The sequence below is a fragment of the Pelophylax lessonae genome (genome assembly GCF_965119305.1).
Source record: "Pelophylax lessonae genome assembly, chromosome: 2".
Lineage (NCBI taxonomy): Eukaryota > Metazoa > Chordata > Amphibia > Anura > Ranidae > Pelophylax > Pelophylax lessonae.
Window position 1 is genome coordinate 2767709 of NC_138769.1, and position 24451 is coordinate 2792159.

The following is a 24451-nucleotide window of genomic DNA, read 5'->3' on the forward strand; positions in this document are numbered from 1 at the left end:
AGAGGAGGGGGGAACTGGTGAAAGCTGGGGGGGCATTAGTAAGAGAGGAGGGGGGAGTTGGTGAGAGAGTTGGGGGGGGGGCAATAGTAAGAGAGTAGGGGGAATTGGTGAGAGAGTTGGGGGGGCATTAGTAAGAGAGGAGGGGGAGAGAGTTGGGGGGGGGCATTAGTAAGAGAGGAGGGGGAATGGGGAAAGAGCTGAGGGGGCATTAGTAAGAGAGGAGGGGGGAGTTGGTGAGAGAGTTGGGGGGGGCATTAGTAAGAGAGGAGGGGGGAGTTGGTGAGAGAGTTGGGGGGGCATTAGTAAGAGAGGAGGGGGGAATTGGTGAGAGAGCTGGGGGCATTAGTAAGAGAGGAGGGGGAATTGGTGAGAGCTGGGGGGGCATTAGTAAGAGAGGAGGGGGAAATGGAGAAAGAGCTGGGGGGGGGCATTAGTAAGAGAGGAGGGGGGGAATTGGTGAGAGAGCTGGGGGGCATTAGTAAGAGAGGAGGGGGGAATTGGTGAGAGAGCTGGGGGGGGCATTAGTAAGATAGGTGGGGGGAATTGGTGAGAGAGCTGTGGGGGTCATTAGTAAGAGAGGAGGGGGAATTGATGAGAGAGTTGGGGAGGCATTAGTAAGAGAGAAGGGGGGAATTGGTGAGAGAGCTGGGGGGGGGGCATTAGTAAGAGAGGAGGGGGAAATTGGTGAGAGAGCTGGGGGGCATTAGTAAGAGAGGAGGGAGGAATTGGTGAGAGAGTTGGGGGATTAGTAAGTGAGAAGGAGGGAACTGGTGAGAGCTGGGGGGGCATTAGTAAGAGAGGAGGGGGGAAATGGGGAAAGAGCTGGGGGGGGGCACTAGTAAGAGAGGAGGGGGAGTTGGTGAGAGATCTGGGGGGGGGGCATTAGTAAGAGAGGAGGGGGGAATTGGTGAGAGAGTTGGGGGGGCATTAGTAAGAGAGGAGGGGGCATTGGTGAGAGATCTGGGGGGCATTGCTGAGAAATCTAGGGTGGGGGCATTGGTGATAGAGCTGGGGGCATTTGTGAGAGCTAGGAGCATTGGTAAGAGAGCTGGGTTTTTTTTTAGCACACCCCTTAAGCCCCTACCAACAAGACTTTAGCCACACCCACATTTTGCTGTTAAGCGTGCCGCAGCTCACTTACTCCCTCAATTGTCCCTCATTCTGAAGTTCAAAAGTTGGGAGGTATGAATAGAGAGGCCTGTTGGACAGTGGCGGAAACCCAGCCAGTGACACACAGGCTTTTGTGGCTATCCCAGTGGGTTGGCACAAACTGTGGTGCATCCTGGAATAGGCTATAAAAGCCAGAGGCACATGTGGCAGGGGGTCTTTGGGCAGGAAGCCAAGTCCCAGAAGGAGAGTACAGCTGTTTCTCCTTCTGGAGCTGGGAAAGGTTGTCACAGGCTGTCACACTGGTGACCCTGAAGGTGTTGCTAAACGCAGAGGTCCAGTGGATGCTGAAAAGTGGAGTTTGGAGACAACGGTGACTCTGGAAAAACAGTGTCCATGAGTACAGAGGAACTTGCCCGGGGGTCTGCCAGGAAGAGGATCACTCCACAAACTAGGGTCAGGGCATGGGTGTCAGCACACCAGTACTGAGATAAAGGGGGTGCAAGTTTCAGAACCCTGAAAAGAATATTTACTAAGGATCATTTAAAGAATCTTCACTTAGTGGCAAAGCGAAGCAGCGGCCTTGCCGCATTCTACAGTAAGCTGTCCCTCAGTATCTCACTCATCCCTTCTCCTATCCCAGTTCTCAATAAAACCACAAAACCCAACATCCGCTGGATTGATTATTGACTGAGCCAAGGACTTTTAATGTTGCCATCTGCTGTCCGTTGCTAAGGGTAACCCAGGGGAATTCAGAAGGTGTAATTCTCAGCAGTCATCTAGGGGGTTTCGGGTTCCTGGAGAACTGGGCCGACTTCTCAGTCGGTCACCGGCTCTTTTGTAGGGACGGATTGCACCTAAATGGTGAGGGTGCAGCCGTACTGGGTGCGAGGATGGCCAAAAAGTTAGAGGGGCTTTTAAACTAGGGATTGGGGGGGAGGGTACAGATGTAGAATTAGCCAGTGGAAAGCAAGTTTCAGAGGGCAGAAATGGGGGCATTAGCGGTAGGGTGTTCGGAACTCCTAAACCCAGGGTGGGTATGGGGAAAAATCAAGAGAGCAGCCTAAAAACATCAAATGAGGATAAATGTAACCGATCAAAATTACGAGGTTTGTATACCAATGCCAGAAGCCTGGCCAACAAGATGGGAGAGCTGGAGCTGCTGATGTTTGAGGAGGACTTAGATTTTGTGGGGATAACTGAGACTTGGTTTGACAGCTCTCATGACTGGATGGCGACCATTCAGGGGTATTCCCTTTATCGCAGAGATAGAGAGGGTAAAAAAGGGGGAGGGGTATGTCTGTATATTAAGAACAGTATACAGGTAAATATGAGGGATGATATTAATAATGGAGCTATGGATGAGGCAGAATCGCTATGGGTAGAGCTTCAAAGGGATGGCACGGCGGGGAAGGTAATATTGGGCGTATGCTATAGGCCCCCCAACCAGAGGGAGGAGGGTGAGGCGGACCTCCTTTTACAGATAGGATTGGCAGCAAAGATGGGAAATGTCATTATAATGGGGGACTTTAATTATCCAGATATAGACTGGGCAGAAGGAACCGCGCATTCAGCCAAGGCTAGGCAGTTCCTAAATGTTTTGCAGGACAATTTCATGGGTCAGATGGTGAATGCACCGACAAGAAACAATGCGGTACTTGACCTACTGATTACCAATGATACAGACCTGATCACGGATATAGAAATACGGGACAACTTAGGAAACAGTGACCATAGGTCAATAAGTTTCAGTATTAATTACAGTAATAGGAAGCAGAGGGGTAATATAAGGACACTGAATTTCAAAAGAGCCAATTTCCCTAAACTGCGCTTGATGCTAGAAAATATCAATTGGGATACAACCCTGGGAACAAAGAACACAGAGGAAAAATGGGAGTGCTTCAAGAGCATACTAAACAGGGGGATTGGCCAGTGCATTCCAAAGGGAAATAAATTTAAAAGAGCAAAAATAAACCCTGGGTGGCTAAACTCCAACATAAAAATGTATATTAGTGCTAAAGAAAAGGCCTTCAAAAAATACAAGACTGAGGGGTCATTGGCAGCATTTAAGCACTACAAAGAGTGTAATAAGAAATGTAAAGATGAAATCAGGGCGGCTAAAATAGAACACGAGAGACATATAGCGGAGGAGAGTAAAAAGAACCCCAAGAAGTTCTTTAAGTATATAAACAGTAAGAAAGCGAGGCCAGAACACATTGGCCCCATAAAAGATGATAAAGGAAATATGGCCACAGAGGACAGAGAAAAGGCGGAAGTGTTAAATCATTTCTTCTCTTCAGTCTTCACAAAAGAATCGGGGGGCTACACGAACCCAGCTTGTAAGGCCAATAATACACCTCAGGAAGTGCCGCCATGGTTAACAGAAGATAGACTTAGAACTAAACTAGAGAAACTTAACATAAATAAATCACCGGGACCGGATGGCTTGCACCCAAGGGTTCTTAATGAGCTCAGCCAGGTGATTGCCAGACCATTATTCTTGATCTTTAAGGATAGTTTACAGACGGGTATGGTGCCAGCTGATTGGAAAAAAGCCAACGTGGTACCAATATTTAAGAAGGGGCCGAGATATATCCCGGGTAACTATAGACCGGTCAGCCCAACATCTGTAGTCTGCAAAATTTTGGAGGGGATGTTAAGGGACCACATACAAGACTTTAGTAATGAAAACTGTATTATTAGTAGTAATCAGCATGGATTCATGAAAAATCGTTCGTGCCAAACCAATCTATTAACCTTCTACGATGAAGTGAGCAGCCACCTAGATAAAGGTAAGCCTGTGGATGTGGTGTATCTGGACTTTGCAAAGGCCTTTGACACCGTTCCCCACAAACGATTACTGTACAAACTAAGGAAGGTAGGTATGGATCAGAAGGTGAGTACCTGGATAGAGAACTGGCTCCAGGGGAGAGTCCAGAGGGTGGTGATTAATGGAAAGTACTCGGATTGGGCGGGTGTGGAAAGTGGGGTCCCCCAGGGTTCTGTCCTGGGACCAATCCTGTTTAATTTATTCATAAATGATCTAGAGGAGGGGATATCGAGTACAATCTCAGTATTTGCAGATGATACTAAACTAGGCATGCCAATATCTTCTATGCAGGATGTGGAAACCTTGCAAGCAGACCTGAACAAAATAACAGGGTGGGCAACTACATGGCAGATGAGGTTTAATGTTGATAAATGTAAAGTAATGCACTTGGGGGCCAGAAACCAGAAAGCAAGCTACTCACTAGGGGGGGAACCTCTGGGTGAGTCTAGGATGGAAAAGGACTTAGGGGTACTGGTAGACAACAGGCTTGGCAGTGGCATGCAATGCCAAGCCGCCGCAAGCAAAGCCAACAGAATACTGGGATGTATAAAAAAGGGGATTCACTCCAGAAATAAAGACATTATTCTCCCACTCTACAAGACTCTGGTCCGGCCACATCTGGAGTATGCTGTCCAGTTCTGGGCACCGGTCCTCAGGAAGGAGGTGCTGGAACTGGAGAAAGTCCAGAGAAGGGCAACAAAAATAATTAGGGGAATGGAGGACATCAGCTATGAGGAAAGACTACAAGCACTGAACTTATTCTCTCTGGAGAAAAGACGATTGAGGGGGGATATGATATCAATGTACAAATACTGTACTGGTGACCCTAGCATAAGGAACAAACTATTCAGAGTAAGGAAATACAATAAGACACGTGGCCACTCACTAAAACTAGAGGAAAGGCGGTTTAACCTTAAAGTGTGTAAGGGGTTCTTCACGGTAAGAACGGTAAGGATGTGGAATTCTCTTCCACAAGCAGTCGCATCAGCAGGGAGCATTGATAGTTTCAAAAAACGATTAGATGGACACCTTAAAGACCACAACATTAAGGGGTATACAATGTACAACATACAGGGGTATACAATTTACGGTTAAAAGCAAACATACACACACATCATAGGTTGAACTGGATGGACTGATGTCTTTTTTCAACCTCACTAACTATGTAACTATGTAGGGGGCAGTGCTACACATGTAATGCAGGCCGGCTGCAGAGTCTTCCAGAAATCTCTGTGTTCAGGCAGTGTGCAGGTCAGACAATATACATACCGAACTGCAAAACACCTCCCACCCCTTCTTCTCTCACTGACTGCCTCCTGTAGTGTGTCTGCAGTCTCTGACCATCTCCTGTAGTGTGTCTGCACAGTTCAGGTCACAGCAACTTCAGGAGGGCTGAGCACTAGTGTTGAGCAAACACGGACTGTATTATTCGGGTCCGTACCGGATAATTGGATTTTTGTTACCCTGACACGGACCCGAAAACTTTACTGTATATTCGGTTTTAAAATCCGTGTTCGGTAATTTTATTTCCTGTTTTGTATGTAATGGCGCGCTTTTAATGGCGGGCTTTCAACAGCCAATCAACAAGCGTTTAAGTGGTGTGCCATAGAAGCCATCACAGCCATGCCTACTAATGGCATGGCTGTGATTGGCCAGCTGAAGCATGTGACCCAGGTCTTTATAAGCTAGAGACACAGCGCAGTGCACGTCAGTCTGCTGTAGTGTAGGGAGAGAGCACACACAACGGTGCTGGCTGCTGCTGATTAGGGACAGACAGGGAAAAACAACATTGTGGCTGAAAAGAATGTAGGGACAGGTCGGAGTGTAGGCAGGGAAAGATAGAAAAACATTTTAGGGACAGGCTGGAGAGAGTAGGCAGGGACAGATAGGAGACACAGGACAGAACAATCGTCCGTTAGCGATCTACATCGATTTTGCTGTGTGGGGGGTGGTGCAGTGAACGATCTTTTTGCCCTCTCTTGAGCCCACTGAGGAGGAGGAGAAGGAGGGAGAAAAAAAATATTTGTATCAGTCTGCTGTGTGCAGCGTTCAGCTATATTTTACTAAACAATGCTGTTCTAATCTGCTATTTAAAAATTATTTTTTTTTTTTTTCCCTTCATAGCCTGCTGCTGACCGTGACATAAAACATAAGACACTGCTGTGTTCACATGTGCTATTGAAAAATCACCAATTTTATATACTTTTTTCTATTCCGCTAGTCAATATACACTCTTTTGGGGTAAAAAAACATAAAATTGCGGCATAGTCTGTATCGGTACGTGTAAGATACACCTTTTAAATTTGTTTGGCGCATCTTCCACCGCAGAGGATTGCAGGGCGCTTCAGTTTGCCTCCTGTTCCGAACTCCTCCTACTCCTCTTCCTCATCCTCATCCTGCCTTTAGGGTACAAAAAATTGTAATCGGGGCCCAGTCTGTGTTTGTACGTGTGAGATATACCGTTTTATATACTTTTTTCCATTCCGCTATTTAATATACACCCTTTTGGGGTGAAAAAAATTAAATTGCGCCATAGTCTGTATCGGTACGTGTGAGATACACCTTTCAAATTTGTTTACCGCATCTTCCACCGCCGAGGATTGCAGGGCGCTTCAGTTTGCCTCCTGTTCCGAACTCCTCCTACTCCTCTTCCTCATCCTCATCCTGCCTTTATGGTGCAAAAAATTGTAATCGGGGCCTAGTCTGTGTTTGTACGTGTGAGATACACCGTTTTATATACTTTTTTCTATTCCGCTATTCAATATACACCCTTTTGGGGTGAAAAAAAATTAAATTGCGGCATAGTCTGTATCGGTACGTGTGAGATACACCTTTTAAATTTGTTTGGCGCATCTCCTTCCACCGCCGAGGATTGCAGGGCGCTTCAGTTTGCCTCCTGTTCCGAACTCCTCCTACTCCTCTTCCTCATCCTCCCTTTAGGGTACAGAAAATAGTAATCGGGGCCTAGTCTGTGTTTGTACATGTGAGATACACCGTTTTATATACTTTTTTCTATTCCGCTATTCAATATACACCCTTTTGGGGTGAAAAAAATTAAATTGCAGCATAGTTTGCATATTTGACTGTGAGATACACCCGTGCGATACTGTTGTTGTTTTGTTCCGCTATTCAATAAACACCTTTCTAGGGCAAGATCATAAATTACAGAAATATGAGGAGAACGTCAAATAGGGGCCGTGACCTGGGTCGTGGTGCTGCTGGTAGAGCTCCTGTTGCAAGGAGAGGACGTGGTCGATCTGTGCCAGCTGCACGCACAAGTGAAACACCTTCCTCAAGTGTGAGTAGGCGACAGAACCTGCAGCAGTATTTGGTAGGGCATCATGTGCCTCTACAAGTGTTGAGGCCAGAACAAGTAGAGGCGATAGTAGATTGGGTTGCTGACAGTGCCTCCAGTTCCTTCACATTGTCTCCCACCCAGTCTACTGCAGAAAGGTCAGAGTTGGCACCTTCAGCCGATGTCCAACCGTCTTTCACCTCACCCCCTTGCAAATCAGGCAAGCAGTCTGAGCCCCAAGTCATGCAGCAGTCTCTTCTTGTTTTGATGACTCTGTCAGCAGGGTTTCCCAGGGCCATCCACCTAGCCCTGCCCCAGAAGTGGAAGAGATTGAGTGCAGCGATGCCCAACCACTTATTTCTCAAGATGAGTACATGGAAGGACCATCGCAGCACGTCTCCGATGATGACGAAACGCAGGTGCCAACTGCTGTGGCACTCAGAATTGTTAAGACCGACAAGGAGGGCAGGGTTGAAGACTGGGTGCAAGATGATGTGGAGGACGATGAGGTCCTCGACCCCACATAGAATGAAGGTCATGCAGGTGACCTGAGTAGTTTGGAGGAAGAGGCGGTGGTCGCACAGAGCCACCAGCACAGCAGAAGAGGGAGCAGGGTGCAGAAGCGGAGCGGCCGTGCCCTAGACACTACACCTGCTACTGCCCAACGCAGCAAGGGACCGAGCGCACCAAATCCCGCTCAAAGGAGTTCTCTAGCGTGGAAGTTCTTCAGAAAATGTGCTGATGACAGGACACGAGTGGTTTGCACCCTGTGCATTCAGAGCCTGAAGCGAGGCATAAACCTTCTCAACCTGAGCACAACCTGCATGATCAGGCATCTAAGTGCAAAGCACGAGCTGCAGTGGAGTACACACCTTCAAAACCAAGAAACGTCTCTGGCTCATCCTGCTTCCTCTTCTGCTGCAGTCTCGGCCGCTCCAGCCACATCTGTAGTGATACCGGCACCTGCCACCCCGCAAACAGAGGATCTGTCAGCAACACCACCACCTGGGTCACCAACCATCTCCACAATGTCCCGTGGAAGCGTTCAGCTTTCCATCTCCCAAACACTTGAGAGGAAGAGGAAGTACCCCCCTACCCACCCGCGATCCCTGGCCCTGAATGCCAGCGTTTCAAAATTCTTGGCCTTTGAAATGCTGTCATTCCGTCTGGTGGAGACGCACAGTTTTAAAAGCCTTATGTCAGTGGCTGTCCCACAGTACGTCGTGCCCAGCCACCACTACTTTTCCAGGCAAGCCATCCCTTCCCTGCACAACCAAGTGGGGGAAAAAATCAGGTGTGCACTGCGCAACGCCATCTGTGGCAAGGTCCACCTAACTACTGATACGTGGACCAGTAAGCACGGTCATGGGAGTTATATCTCCCTAACGGCACACTGGGTAAATGCAGTGGCGGATGGGCCTGAGGCGGATAGCAATTTGGTGCATGTCCTTCAACCACCGAGGATTGCAGGGCGCTTCAGTTTGCCTCCTGTTCCTAACTCCTCCTACTCCGCTTCCTCATCCTCTACCGCCTCCTCATCCGGTCAGCGTAACACCTTCACCACCAACTTCAGCACAGCCAGGGGGAAACGACAGCAGGCAGTTTTAAAACTTGCCTGTTTGGGGGAAAAACCACACACCGCGCAGGAGTTGTGGAGGAGCATGGAACAGCAGACAAATGAGTGGTTGCTGCCAGCGAGCCTCAAGCTCGGCCTGGTGGTGTGCGATAACGGGCGAAATCTCATAGCAGCTCTGGGCCTAGCCGGTTTGACGCACATCCCTTGCCTGGCACATGTGCTGAATTTGGTGGTGCAGAGGTTCCTTAAAAATGACCCCGATATGTCAGAGCTGCTGCAGAAAGTGCGGGCCGTCTGTGAGCACTTTCGGCGTTCTCACCCTGCTGCTGCTCGCCTGGCAGCGCTGCAGCATAACTTCGGCCTTCCCCCTCACCGCCTCATATGTGATGTGCCCACAAGATGGAAGTCCACCTTGCACATGCTGGAAAGACTGTGCGAGCAGCAGCAGGCCATAGTGGAGTTTCAGCTGCAGCACGCACGCGTGAGTCTCTCTGCGGAACAGCACCACTTCACCACCAATAACTGGGCCTCCATGCGAGACCTGTGTGCCTTGTTGCGCTGTTTTGAGTACTCCACCAACATGGCCAGTGCCGATGACGCCGTTGTCAGCTTAACTATCCCACTTTTATGCCTCCTTCAAAAAACGATTCGGGTGATGATGGAAGAGGATGTGGTATAGGAGGAGGAGGAGGAAGAGGGATCATTTCCAAGGCTTTCAGGGCAGTCATTCGCTAGTGGCTCCGAGGGTGGGTTCCTGCACCCACAAACGCCAGGTACACAATTGTCCAGCAGGGGCACAGTTCTGGAGGATGAGAAGGAGGAGATGGGGGAGGAGATGGAACCATTTTCACAGCAGGGTGGCACCCAGGCCAGCTCATGGCCATCACTGGTACATGGCTGGGGGGATACAGAGGACACAGATGATACACCTCCCACAGAGGACAGCCTTTCGTTGCCTCTGGGCAGCCTGGCACACATGAGCGATTACATGCTGCAGTGTCTCCACAATGACCGCCGAGTTGCCCACATTCTAACTTGTGCTGATTACTGGGTGGCCACGCTGCTGGATCCCCGTTACAAGGACAACGTACCGTCCTTAATTCACTCACTGGAGCGTGATCGCAATATGCGCGAGTACAAGCGCACGCTGGTAGACGCAATGCTGCTGGCATTCCCACAGCGGGGCCACAGTGGAAGCACAAGGCCTAGGCAGAGGAGGAGGAGGAAGAGGTCGCCAACGCAACCAGGGCCCCGCCAGCACCTCAGAAGGCAGGGTTAGCATGGCCGAAATGTGGAAAAGCTTTGTCAGCACGCCACAACAAACAGCAGCACCAGCAGCTCATATGGAACGTCTTAGCAGGAGGCAGCATTTCACCAACATGGTGGAGCAGTATGTGTGCACACGCCTACATGTAGTGAATGACGGGTCTGCCCCCTTCAACTTCTGGGTCTCCAAATTGGGCACATGGCCTGAGCTTGCCCTTTACGCCTTGGAGGTGCTGGCGTGCCCTGCAGCCAGTGTATTATCTGAACGTGTATTTAGCACGGCTGGGGGACGTTCTCACAGACAAGCGCAGCTGCCTGTCCAGAGCCAATGTGGACAAGCTCACATTCATTAAAATGAACCAGGCATGGATCCCACAGGACTTGTCCGTACCTTGTGCAGAATAGAGATGGATACCGGCCTTACCCAGCCATTGTTATATTTTTGATCTTTCTCACTCTTTTGGGGTGTACCCTAATTTAAAATGACTAAAAAAAAGCAGTGTTGGCTACCTCGTCCCTCTCCACCGCCGCTTCCACCTACACTGCCACATCCACCGCCACCTCAACCTCCCTCCTACTCCATATGGGCCTCGTCCTTCACAGATGAAGAAAATTTTTTTATTTTTCTGTTTGTTTTGTTGTTTTAAGTTATTTCCCTATCCACATTTGTTTGCAGAGCACTTGCCATGCTCTTAACTACATTTTGCTGCCATTTGCAGCACTCTTTCCATTGTTTTTTTAGAGCCATTTTAGTGCCTGAAAGTTCGGGTCCCCATTGACTTCAATGGGGTTCGGTGCCCAGGTAAAGTTCGGAAAAAGTCCAGGTCATGGACCCGGACTTTTTTTTCAAGTTCAGCCGAACCCGCCGAACACGGACACCCAGGTGTCCGCTCAACTCTACTGAGCACTGCAGATGTGAACCCACAGGGAATGGTGGGGGTGGGGCAGTAAGCAGAGGACATTGTACATACGTCTCTCCCAGATCTTCTACTATATAATGTATGGATATAAAGACACGGAGCGGGGAGGACACTGCTAGGACTGGAGGTGGGGATTGGATGGGACTTACCTTCTACATGGATGCTGTAATAATCTCTCTGTATAATGCGTCCTGTAGAGTTGTATATTTCCACATGGTATATCCCGTCATTGTAAAGAGCCACATTGTATATGATCAGACTTCCATTCTCTGATATCCTTGTATTGGGGAAATATCTGCTATAAGACCGATCACATCTCCTGTGTACAGCTATTATTTTCCCTTCTCCAGGAGACTTCTGATAGTACCAGGAAATCCGGTCACATCTCTCTGTATCTGTACGGTTGAGGGTGAGATGGAGTCTGATGGGGAGGAGAAGGTCAGATCCCAGCTGGGTGAATATTTCCTCCTGAACACCAATTCCTGCACAGACAGAATACAGATCCCAGTCAGGTCACAGTGTACGCTCCCCTCCCCCCTCATATAACACACATTGATGGAGAACCATCTGGAATCCCATGAGACTAATTAATAAAAAATCCAACCCTCTCCAAGATGTCCATGTGACAAACGTGGGTCAGACCTCTGTCACCTTCACCAACTTGTGACAAATGACAGGTCCTCCTCACACCGCGCTGTCACTGATACCCAACAACGCCGCTCTCAGCCTCACCCGGCACAAAGATTTTCCAGCTTGCGGGACACAATCTAAGTGGCAGCAGACTGAGAGCGATTGTCGCTGGGATTGGATAACTAAGCAATCATCTCTTTAAACTTCCACCAACTATCTTTGAATGCCAACATGGTTACATAGTTACATAGTTACATAGTAGGTGAGGTTGAATAAAGACAATAGTCCATCCAGTTCAACCTGTGTAGGTGTGTGTGGCTGTAATCATCTCTCATACCCCTGAATGTTCTGATCCTTGAGATGTAAGTCTAAGAGTCTTTTGAAAGCCACCATACTTCCCGCAGAAACCACCTCTTGTGGTAGAGAATTTCACAATCTTGTAGCCCTAACAGTAAAGAACCCCCTGCGTTGCCTGAGGTTAAAACGTTTCTCCTCTAATCGCATTGTATGCCCTCACATCCTCATGCAATCCTTGTGACTGAATAGTTTTTCTTCTATGCTGAGATCACCATTGAGATATTTATAAATTGCTATCATGTCCCCTGTCAGGCGTCTCTTTTCCAGGGAGAATAAATTAAGCAAATGTAGACGCTCTTCATAATTAAGGTCCTCCAATCCCCTAATTAATTTAGTTGCCCTTCTCTGGACTCTCTCCAGCTCCAACACATCCCTCCTGAGGACTGGCGACCAGAACTGGACAGAATACTCCAGATGCGGTTGGACCAGAGTTTTATAAAGTGGAAGGATTATAGTTTTATCTCTGGAATACATCCCTTCCTTATGCATGCTAATATTCTGCTGGCTTTGGCAGCTGCCGCTTGACATTGCATACTATTGCTTACTCTATTCTCTACCAAGACTCCCAGATCTTTCTCCATTTTTGATTCCCCCAAAGTTTCCCCTGTAAAGTGTATTGTGCTTTTATGTTTTTAGTCCCAAAGTGCAAAACCTTACACTTCTCCACATTAAACCTCATTTGCCATGTCGTTGCCCACTCTGTTATTTTGTCCAGGTCATTCTGTAGGATATCTGCTTCATGCTGTGCAGTTATTGCCCTGCCCAATTTTGGGTCATCTGCAAAAACTGATATAGAACTACTGATCCCATCCTCAATGCTATTTATGAATAAATTGAACAGGGTTGGTCCCAGGACTGAGCCTTGGGGGACCCCACTTACCAACCCAGACCAGTCTGAGTATGCACTATTTTTACCACCCTTTGGACACGCCCTTTTAGGCAGTTCCGTATCTAAGAGCAGACCTTACGGTCGATACCTGCAGACTTTATTTTATAAATTAAGCGCTTGTGGGGAACTGTATCAAACGCCTTAGCGAAATCCAAGTACACCACATCCACTGGTCTCCCCCTATCTAGCTCACAGCTCACCTCCTCTTTGAATGTTAAGAGATTGGTTTGACAAGAACGCCCATTTATAAACCCGTGTTGATTACTGCTGATGATGTTGTTGTATTTAGCAAACTCTACGATATAGTCCCTTATCATCCCCTCCAGAATTTTACATACTATCGATGTCAGACTGACCGGCCTATAATTTCCCGGCACATGCCTCTGCCCTTTTTTGAATATCGGTATCACGTTAGCTTTCCTCCAATCCCCTGGTACATTTCCTGTCATAATACTGTCAGCAAAGATCAGGAACAGTGGTCTAGATATAGTTTTACTAAGTTCTTTGAGTACTCTCGGATGTACGCCATCCGGTCCTGGTGATTTATTTGTGTTAATTTTGTCCAGCCTTTCCCTGATTTCACCCTCTTTTAGCCATTAGGGATGATCGAACGGTTCGTGTCGACCATCGGTTCGACCCGAACATTGACTGTTCGAAATTCGGCCGAATTTCGAACTTTTTGCTGAAAAAGTTCGGAATTCGGCAACCAGAACCTACCAAAATGCAACGGGACAGGAACTGGGCTTTAAAAGCCCATGATTGGACCAGAACCATCAGTAAAAGCCAATTGATGGGGCAGGAGGATGCTAGGAATGTGATTGGAGTGACTAGGGGGTCCAGAGGCCAATCAGTAGTTAATATGCCCCCCAGTATATAAGATAGCCCGCCAAATCTCTAGCATTGTAATACAGGGACGTGGAAGAGAGTGGAAGCAGTTCTGTTACTCGTGCTTCAAAGTGTCATTTAGCAATTATTAGTGTGAGGAAAGGGATATCTATTGTAGTTAGGGTACTATTTTCCACTATAGTTAGATTTATTAATCTAGTTTCTGTAGGGAAAGTGTTATGTGTCAGGGTGACCGTAGTGTAGTGTAGGGTTAACTGACTCTGACTGCTATGGCAGGGTGACCAAACCCTTCCATGTCAGGGTGACCGCCGTAGAAAAAAGATTGTTTCTATTAGAATTGCAATAGAGCAGGATGGTGGCTTCGCTACTTTCACACCCGGCCGTTTTTGTAGCAGGCGTTTATTGGGCTTTTTTGTGGACGTCTTTGGAGGCAGGCATGACATCTGAACTTCTTTGTAGGGGTATATATACACACACACATGTATGTATATATACACATACACATATATAGGTGTGAAAGTAGCAGAACCCTATGCCAGCGCTAATGAAATAATTAGCAGGCATATGGCTTCTCTGCTATAACACCTATATATGTGTATGTGTATAAATACATATAAGTGTGTGTGTATATATACCCCTATACAGAAGTTCTGATGTTAAGCCTGCCTCCAAAGATGCCCAAAAAATGCCCAAAAAAAACACCTGCAACAACACACCTGGGCGTTTTTGTAGCAGGCGTTTTTTTGGGCATTTTTTGGGCGTCTTTGGAGGCAGGCATAACATCAGAACTTCTGTATAGGTGTATATATATACACATACTTATATGTATTTATACACATACACACATATAGGTGTGAAAGGAGCGAAGTCCTATGCCTGTTAATAATTTTATTAGCGCAGCCATAGGGTTCTGCTACTTTCACACCTATATATGTGTATGTGTATATATACCCCTACACAGAAGTTCAGATGTCATGCCTGCCTCCAAACACGTCCACAAAAAAGCCCTATAAACGCCTGCAACAAAAAGCCGGTTGTGAAAATAGCGAAGCCACTATCCTGCTCTACTGCAATTCTAATACAAACAAACTTTTTTTTTCTGGTTCTGGAAATGCTACAGAGCTGAAAATTCACAGGTACACTTTTTAGACCCCCCAGACACTAAACCCAAAGAAATCTCTTTTTTTTTTCCAATAATTTTTTCAATAATTGGCTCTCTATCAAAAATGACAATTTTTAAGAACTTTTTTTTTTTGTGTGATTAATAGTCCATGGGGCATGACCCAGAACCCTAGGCACCTTTTAGGGGCATTTATTGGGTTTTAGTGCTTCAAAATGGTGTTTTTTGATTACCGAAGTTCGGGTAACATTGATTTCAATGGGGTTCTGAAATCTGGGCTGAACTTTCGGGAAGTTCGGGTGTTCTGGTCGAACCAAACTTTTCAAAAGTTCGATCATCCCTATTAGCCATAGCGGCAAGTCCTGTGAATTACTATTAACCATATAGTCGTGGTCAGTGTACCCCTCCTTTTCCTGTGTAAAGACTGACGAGAAAAAAGCATTCAGCATGGTTGCCTTCTCTGTGTCCTCTGTAACCATCCTCCCCTCATCGTTAATTATGAGTGCAACATGCTCTGACCTAGTTTTTTTTACTGTTGATATATTTAAAGAATTTCTTTGGGTTCTTTTTACTATCCTCCGCTATTTGTCTCTCGAAGTTGATTTTAGCCATTTTGATTTCGCATTTACTTTTCTTATTTGCCTTCTTGTATTGCTGGAAAGCCGATACTGTGCCCTCTGATTTATATTTCTTGAAGGCCAATTTTTTTCCCCTAATAAGTTTTTTAACGCTACTGTTTAGCCAGCCAGGTTTGGCTTTGTCTCTTCTAAATTTATTTCCCATAGGAATGCACGATGCATTTGTTTAAAATGTTCCTAAAACATTCCCATTTTTCCTCCGTGGTCAGTGATCCCAGGGTTTGGTCCCAGTTTACCCTTCCCATCATTGAGCATCATTGTTTGCCCTTCTGAAGTTTAGGGTTGTTATGTCCCCCTCTTGCCTTGTTATATTGTTGTGTGATAAAAATACTCGCGCCAAGGTGAAAATGGTCAGATATGGGAAAGCTGCATGTATTCAAAGACACTAACTGAACGGGTAGTAGTCTCAAAGTGAATGAATGGGTGTGTATACTGTGCTAACCTTGTAAATTAAACCCAGAAAAGTGCACGTGCAGACATGTGATTACTCTTCAGTAATAATAAATATTAAATATTAAATAAATTATTGAATATGAAAACAATGGACTCCAATTGTGAAGTGTCATCCACTAAAATGCATGTGCAAACTTAAGAAAATATATATTAATGGTGCAAACATATGACTATCAATAAACAAAAAATATCATAAAAAATTCATGAAAAATTCCAATATATAAACATCAAAGGATAGTCCGTGAAAAGTTCTTTAAAGTGCAAAATACGTGCTCAAAAACAGTCTCTATTGTGCTGAATGGGATCGTGCGTGACGGTGGTTCTTACAGGTTCTACCACTCTGTGCCGGGTGGAGTAAGGTATCACACTTACCGGACGGTGTGGATTCCAATGGCGTACGCCAAATGGAATCTAAAGCGCTTATTGCTGCTGCTCCTCTATATGGATGCCAAGGTGGACGTTCTCTTTATGGATGAAGGGTGGACACTCAGCATGGAAGAAAAAAAGATATGCTCCTCATAGTGCAAAAAGGTTTTCCTTTAATGGAACTTGCATAAAAAATCACATCAATCTTCACAAACACTGTCCATGTAAAAACACCATAAAAAGTCCCCCGATCAAAAACTGCAGCTAATGCTAAAAAACTCCCAAATGGTAAAAAACACTCCAAATAAAATGTAGGTGACACAGCAAAAAAAACAGCACAAAATATCCCCAAAAAAGTGTTAAGGGACAATGTGCAAAAGAGGTAGATCGCTATTGAGCCCCTAATTCCGCCTTGCGGCTGGGTAACCATATAGCGATCTACCTCTTTTGCACATTGTCCCTTAACACTTTTTTGGGGATATTTTGTGCTGTTTTTTTTTTTTGCTGTGTCACCTACGTTTTATTTGGAGTGTTTTTTACCATTTGGGAGTTTTTTAGCATTAGCTGCAGTTTTTGATCGGGGGACTTTTTATGGTGTTTTTACATGGACAGTGTTTGTGAAGATTGATGTGAGTTTTTATGCAAGTTCCATTAAAGGAAAACCTTTTTGCACTATGAGGAGCATATCTTTTTTTCTTCCATGCTGAGTGTCCACCCTTCATCCATAAAGAGAACGTCCACCTTGGCATCCATATAGAGGAGCAGCAGCAATAAGCGCTTTAGATTCCATTTGGCGTACGCCATTGGAATCCACACCGTCCGGTAAGTGTGATACCTTACTCCACCCGGCACAGAGTGGTAGAACCTGTAAGAACCACCGTCACGCACGATCCCATTCAGCACAATAGAGACTGTTTTTGAGCACGTATTTTGCACTTTAAAGAACTTTTCACGGACTATCCTTTGATGTTTATATATTGGAATTTTTCATGAATTTTTTATGATATTTTTTGTTTATTGATAGTCATATGTTTGCACCATTAATATATATTTTCTTAAGTTTGCACATGCATTTTAGTGGATGACACATCACAATTGGAGTCCATTGTTTACATATTCAATAATTTATTTAATATTTATTATTACTGAAGAGTAATCACATGTCTGCACGTGCACTTTTCTGGGTTTAATTTACAAGGTTAGCGTTGTTATATTGTTATTTACGCTAAATGTGATCACCCTGTGATCACTAGAGCCCACGTTGTCCTGGACTCCTACCACATGTCATAGCCACATGTCATATAATCTTAGACAAATAAGCAGCAGTGTGAATTGCATGGGTCCTACATGTTTAGCCGAAGCATAAATCCTCATACAGTGGCTTCTTCAGGGACCAGATGCTTGTTATCATGTTACTGCTTCTAGATGGTAAAATATAAATAATTACAGAAACACACGGAATATGGGAGATTTATATGTACATACAGAAACACACAGAATATTGGAGAGTCATATATACATACAGAAACACATGGAATATGGGAGAGTCCTATGTACATACAGAAACACACAGAATATGGGAGAGTCATATGTACATACAGAAACACACGGAATATGGGAGAGTCATATATACATACAGAAACACACGGAATATGGGAGAGTCATATGTACATACAGAAACACACAGAATATGGGAGAGTCATATGTACATACAGAAACACACGGAATATGGGAGAGTCATATGTACATACAGAAACACACAGAATATGGGAGAGTCATATGTACATACAGAAACACACGGAATATGGGAGAGTCATATGTACATACAGAAACACACGGAATATGGGAGGGTCATATATACATACAGAAACACACGGAATATGGGAGAGTCATATGTACATACAGAAACTACTAAGTACAACAAAAACAATCCCCATATAGGTCATGGACCTTGGAATGCGGAGGTGTTCCTCCTTGAAATCTGTTACACAGTGGGGGGGTCTTCTGCCCTGTCTTAAGGCTCCAGACGGCTCCATTGTTTTGTGTCTGGCTATTGTGTACATTGATTGCCCCCTGGGGCTTCTGTCTCATTACACATAACAGTCTTTCTAATCAAGCTATCGGACCAATCCCTGTTGACTCATTTTCAAGTCCTCATTTGCATTGCTAAGGAGGACCAGAAGGAGGACTACATGTACTTTACAATTGACCAATAGGAAAGCGGTTGTTGGGGGCGGGATGTTCCAAATTCTGTATAAAAGTGTGTTGTGTACCTCCAATAAAGGTCTTCCTGTTTGAACTTACATACAGCCTGCCTGGTGTTTGTTCTAATAAATTCTGAACGGCACAGAGCTGTATTTCGGATCCCGGAGCCTTGGATGAGCAAGCCATCAGACGTTGCGATCTGCAAGCTGACTTACTAGTAGCAGAGGAGCGTCGGGAGAGCAAAAGCGGACGAGCAAGGGTCTCGTTACATTGGTTGGCAGCGGTGGGATTTGCTCTCCAGTTACTGGGACACTCCAAACCACCACAGTCAATGACCAGCTATGCAGCATGCAGGAGAGCCACGCTGAAAGACTTACTGGAGAGCCGTGGAGGGACCGGTGGAACAAAGAACAAGGCTACCCTGATCAGTGAGCTAGCCGAGATGGATCAGAGGGAGGGTGATGCAGGACCCCGGTCAGTTGAAGACTTGTTTCAGCAACGAGTTCGAGAGCGGTTGGCATTATATGGTGCTAACCCATCAGAGACCGCCATACAGAATGCCATTAGAGACATCCAACTGCAGGATGAGCGACAAGACAAAGAACTAGAGCGACAAGAGAGAGAACGAGAGCGGCAACATGAGCAGAGAATGGCAGAAATACGGCAATCGGAGAAAATGCCTAAAGATGCAGCGACTTTCCGTAAGTTGCCCTTTCAGGCGTTCAAAATATTTAAGGAAGGAGAGGAGGAAATTGAAGCATTCCTGCAGGACTTCGAGAGACTATACCAGATACACGAAGTACTGTCCCAAGATTGGGTCGTCTTACTGGCGAGTATTTTAACTGGCAGAGTGGCGGATGCATATCGGGCCCTGGAGGACGAGGACTCTAAAGACTACGACCGGGTAAAAGAAGCTTTGCTAGCCCAATCTGCCATTACACCTGAAGCCAGCCGGATTAAGTTTCGAGAATCCCGGAAACAAACCAACACAACAAACGTGGAGTGGGCACATCGTCTGCAGCGGAACCTTAAGAGCTGGTTTCAGGGAAGCCACGCTCATACCATAGAGGACATCACCCAGCTAGTACTATTAGAACAGTTCTTTAACCACACCCCTCCGATAGTACAGGATTGGGTGGGAGATAAGCAACCACGGACGGTACAACAAGTGGCTACTTTGGCCGATGAATATCTGGACTCTCGAAGGTCAGGCGAAAACGAGCGCTATCCACTATCTCGGCCCAGTTTACCAGCCTTTAAGCCGACTTCAGTACCTCCTCTAGACCCCCAGCCCGACTCAACCCTCCTACCGGACCTAAGTGAAATACCTGTAACTGAACCGGTCATCTGCAACGATATTGCCCTACCCAGTCCACAAGGTATCGAGAGACTAATCATCCATCAAGACCAGCGGCTCATTGCTTCCAGAATGAGCCCAACCATCGAGATGATCAGGAAGAGTGCGGCAAACTTTTCGAAGCGTATCCTGTCCAAACTGCTGCCGGAGATAATCGGCAGGACCATCACCAGGCAGTATGGGTTAATGGGCAGCCGGCCCAGGGACTCCGCGATTCCGAGGCTACGATTACCCTCATCCAGCCTCACATGATTCCACAGTCAGCCCGGTCCTGCCAGACTGTTGCAGTCAGGGTAGCAGGGGGCAAGGTGCTTCGTTTATCCACCACCCAAGTCCTCTTGGATTGGGGCTCAGAGGAGCGTCAGGTGCGAGTGGGATTACTACGTGAGTTACCCGCAGAAGTAATTTTGGGCAACGATTTGGGCCATTTAACTTTCTCGTATGCCCCAGAGGCCGCCATGGCCGTGACCACCAGACGTCAGAGCCAACTTCAAGGCAACTCCACTCCTATGGAGACCCAGGTAAGACCAAATCCGACCCCGACTTGACAGCACCGTGTCCTGGGATTCTCCCTCTGACGTTAGGCAAGAGACTCAGAGTGACCCAACTTTAACTGGTTATCGGGACAAGGCGGGCAAGGATCCAGGTGGGTTGGCTGCAACCCCTGCCGATTATTAGAGAACCCTTTAGCCGCATAGAGGTAGATATTATTGGCCCACTGGCCCGCCCCAGTGCCACCGGGAAGAAGTATATTCTTACGGTGGTGGATTACGCCACCCACTACCCGGAGGCCATTCCCTTATCCAATATCCAGGCGGATACAGTAGCAGATGCCTTACTGCAGGTATTCAGTCTAGGGATGATCGAACGGTTTGGGTCGACCATCGGTTCGGCCCGAACATTGGGTGTTCGAGGTTCGGCCGAATTTAGAACTTTTTGCCCAAAAAGTTTGGAATTCAGCAACCAGAACCGACCAAAATGCAATGGTTCAGGAAATGGGCTTTAAAAGCCTGTGATTGGACCAGAACCATTAGCAAAAGCCAATTGAGGGGGCAGAAGAATGCTAGGAATGTGAATGGAGTGACTAGGGGGTCCATAGTCCAATCATTAGTGAATACGCCCCCCAGTATATAAGATAGCCCCCACCAAATTCCTATACAGGACATGGAAGAGAGTGGAAGCAGTTCTGCTAATTTTACTTTAAAAGTGTCATTTAGCATTTATTAGTGTGAGGAAAGGGATATCTAGTGTAGTTAGAGTGCTCCTTTACACTTTAGTTAGCTTCATAAATTTAGTTTCTGTAGGGAAAGTGTGAAGTGTCAGGGTGACCGTAATGTAGTGTAGGGTTAACTGACTGCTATGGCAGGGTGACCGAACCCTTCCATACCAGGGTAACCGTAATGTAGTGTAGGGTGAACTGACAGTGACTGCTATGGCAGGGTGACCAAACCCTTCCATAGCAGGGTGACCGCAATAGAGAAAAGCTAGTTTCTCTTGTGTTACTTTCGCTGCAGGGATATGGCTTCGCCGCTGCCAGCATTTTTGGCTGCAGGCGTTGCTAGTGATTTTTTGAGCACATGTTTGGAGTCAGACATGACATCTGAACATGTGTATAGGGGGTATATATACACACCCATGTCTGTATATATACACATGCACATATATAGGTGTGAAAGGAGCAGAAAAAACTACTTGCGCTAATGAAATAATTAACACCAACATATTTCTGCTCCTATCACACCTATATATGTCTAGGTGTGTATATACATATAAGTATGTGTGTATATACACCACTATACACAAGTTCAGATGTTTTGCCTGCCTCCAAAGAACCCAAAAAAATGCCCAAAAAAACGCTAGCGTCAAAATAAAAATTCAAAGAGGGAATGTATCTCTGATACACCCCAGATTACATTCAGAAGAGCTCCCTCTTTGAATGATTTTTTGGTAAGCAGTGAATATCAGTGTCAAACTAGGAGTGACCCCTGTACCTATTTAGGTACCTTCCCATGCAAGTCTTGTGCTCAGTGTCGCTATATTGATACTAGGAAAAAGATAACACTCCCTAATGGATGGAATTTCCGTCTAAGACACTATGTCAATTGTCAAACCACAGCGGTCGTTTATTTATTATCTTGTGACTGTGGATGTTATTATGTCGGGAAGACCGTCCAAAAATTCGGGAAACGGGTAAACCGACATATCCTTAGCATCAAACAAAAAGACCCTGATGTACCCTTGGGCCGGCACTCTGCCCTGGTACATGGGGCCAACACTCCTTTTGTGACTTTTTTAGCATTAGATAGAATCCACCCCAGCCCCCGAGGCGGAGACCTGAATAAGGTTCTCCTCCAACGTGAGCTGCGGTGGATTTCAAATCTTAATGCGATTTTTCCTCCAGGGCTCAACGAAGCCTTTAATTTCAAACCCTTTCTTCCTGGATTTAGCTCAGGTGGCTTTGAATGGGATCTATAGAATAATCCCTTATACTGGATTTTCTCATATCCTGTCACAGAAACATAGAATGTGTCGGCAGATAAGAACCATTTGGCCCATCTAGTCTGCCCAATATATCTGAATCCTATGAATAGTCCCTGGCCCTATCTTATATGAAGGATAGCCTTATGCCTATCCCATGCATGCTTAAACTCCTTCACTGTATTTGCAGCTACCACTTCTGCAGGAAGGTTATTCCATGCATCCACTACTCTCTCAGTAAAGTAATACTTCCTCATATTACTTTTAAACCTTTGCCCCTCTAATTTAAAACTGTGTCCTCTTGTGGTAGTTTTTCTTCTTTTAAATATGCTCTCCTCCTTTACCGAGTTGATTCCCTTTATGTATTTAAAAGTTTCTATCATATCCCCTCTGTCTCTTCTTTCTTCCAAGCTATACATGTTAAGGTCCTTTAACCTTTCCTGGTAAGTTTTTTCCTGCAATCCATGTACTAGTTTAGTAGCTCTTCTCTGAACTCTCTCTAGAGTATCTATATCCTTCTGGAGATATGGCCTCCAGTACTGCGCACAATACTCCAAGTGAGGTCTCACCAGTGTTCTGTACAGCGGCATAAGCACTTCTCTCTTTCTACTGCTTATACCTCTCCCTATACATCCAAGCATTCTGCTGGCATTTCGTGCTGCTCTATTACATTGTCTTCCCACCTTTAAGTCTTCTGAAATAATTACTCCTAAATCCCTTTCCTCAGATACTGAGGTCAGGACTGTGTCAAATATTCTATATTCTGCCCTTGGGTTTTTACGTCCCAGGTGCATTATCTTGCACTTATCCACATTAAATTTCAGTTGCCAGAGTTCTGACCATTCTTCTAGTTTTCCTAAATCCTTTTCCATTTGGCGTTTCCCGTGTCACATTGCTGTTTAGAAGAACAATAATTCCTTGGCTCCTTTTACATGTTTACCATATCTTCCTTCATGATTCCTCCTTATCCCTCCTGGCTTCCTGTCTCTTTTATGAAATGCTATATATTTATGCATTGTGCTGTTCAGATGTGTAATACAATATGAATTAGATGCTTAAGATGTGCAAATGTTGACTGACTAATTGGATTTGTATATTGTACTTGTACTTATATACATTCAAGATGGGAATCTTGCAATACTTTGTATCTATTTACTGTATAATCATTTGTGAAGCATTGTATATTCTGTGTTATAGGTGTCCATCGCTCCATCCCTTTTTATATGGGATATTCAATATAACATCATATTTACAACCGTTCATCTAACTCGATATTTGGCCCTTTTTAAAAGCATAATATACTATATGGCCACTTCTTATGTTTGTTTACCTACTACTTATTCTTATACCCGCTGTTGCCGCCCTATCTCCCATTGGCCGGCCACACTGTGTTCCCCGACACGCAAAGGCCCCCGCAATGCATGCTGGGGCCTGTAGTTTGGGCGACTTGTTTAGGACGTGGTTGGACTCGAACGCCTCCTGTGATGCTGCGCGTCCTTTGTCCACGCCTACCCACGGGATCTCTTTCCATCTTCCCGCGACAGCCGCCCATTTCCGTGTCGGCGGTCATGTGACGTCGGACGCCGCTGCGTCATCCATACGCGGCGCCGCCCGACGCCGCATTGACCGGGGGAGTACTTGCTGGAATGGTGTCACCAATCCCTCTTCTCTCTTCGTCAGAGAGAGAGAGAGAGAGGGGATCTATCATGGGATGGACATAACCGGACATCACCCTATTTGTGAGCCATGGGGACACGGATGGAGGAGACATCCACCGACACCTTCCTACACAGCTACATCCACTTCCCTAATTAGGTAAGCACTGCCAGGAGTAGCATATAGTATTTCCCATTACCTTTGGGTCATTGCAGTTGGATAAAGCCATCTGTGTTGTTTATATAAGATCAGATTTCCCCCTCTTTGGGTAAGTCAAAATTTACTGCTCTTCCCTCTCCCCTTATACATCTGGATGCGCTTAGTATTTTTACTTGTAGCGATCCATAGTAATCTCTCCCCCCTTTTTTTACTATTATACCCCAGGTGTACAACCATTCCTTCTTATGTGCTCCTTGTGACCACTGTGTGGATACGGACCTTTTGAGGGAGACGGGACCAACA

At 45.9% G+C, this 24451-nt stretch overlaps 1 protein-coding gene across 1 annotated transcript in view; it reads right to left on the minus strand.

Moving 5' to 3' along the window:
• The window catches only part of LOC309545809 (uncharacterized protein), a 291848-nt gene that overhangs the window by 141664 nt on the left and 125733 nt on the right, over nucleotides 1-24451 (minus strand). The window contains exon 3 of the mRNA XM_082245167.1: nucleotides 11144-11476. Coding sequence (XP_082101293.1) covers nucleotides 11144-11476 — 333 coding nt within the window. The remainder of the gene's footprint in view (nucleotides 1-11143; nucleotides 11477-24451) is intronic.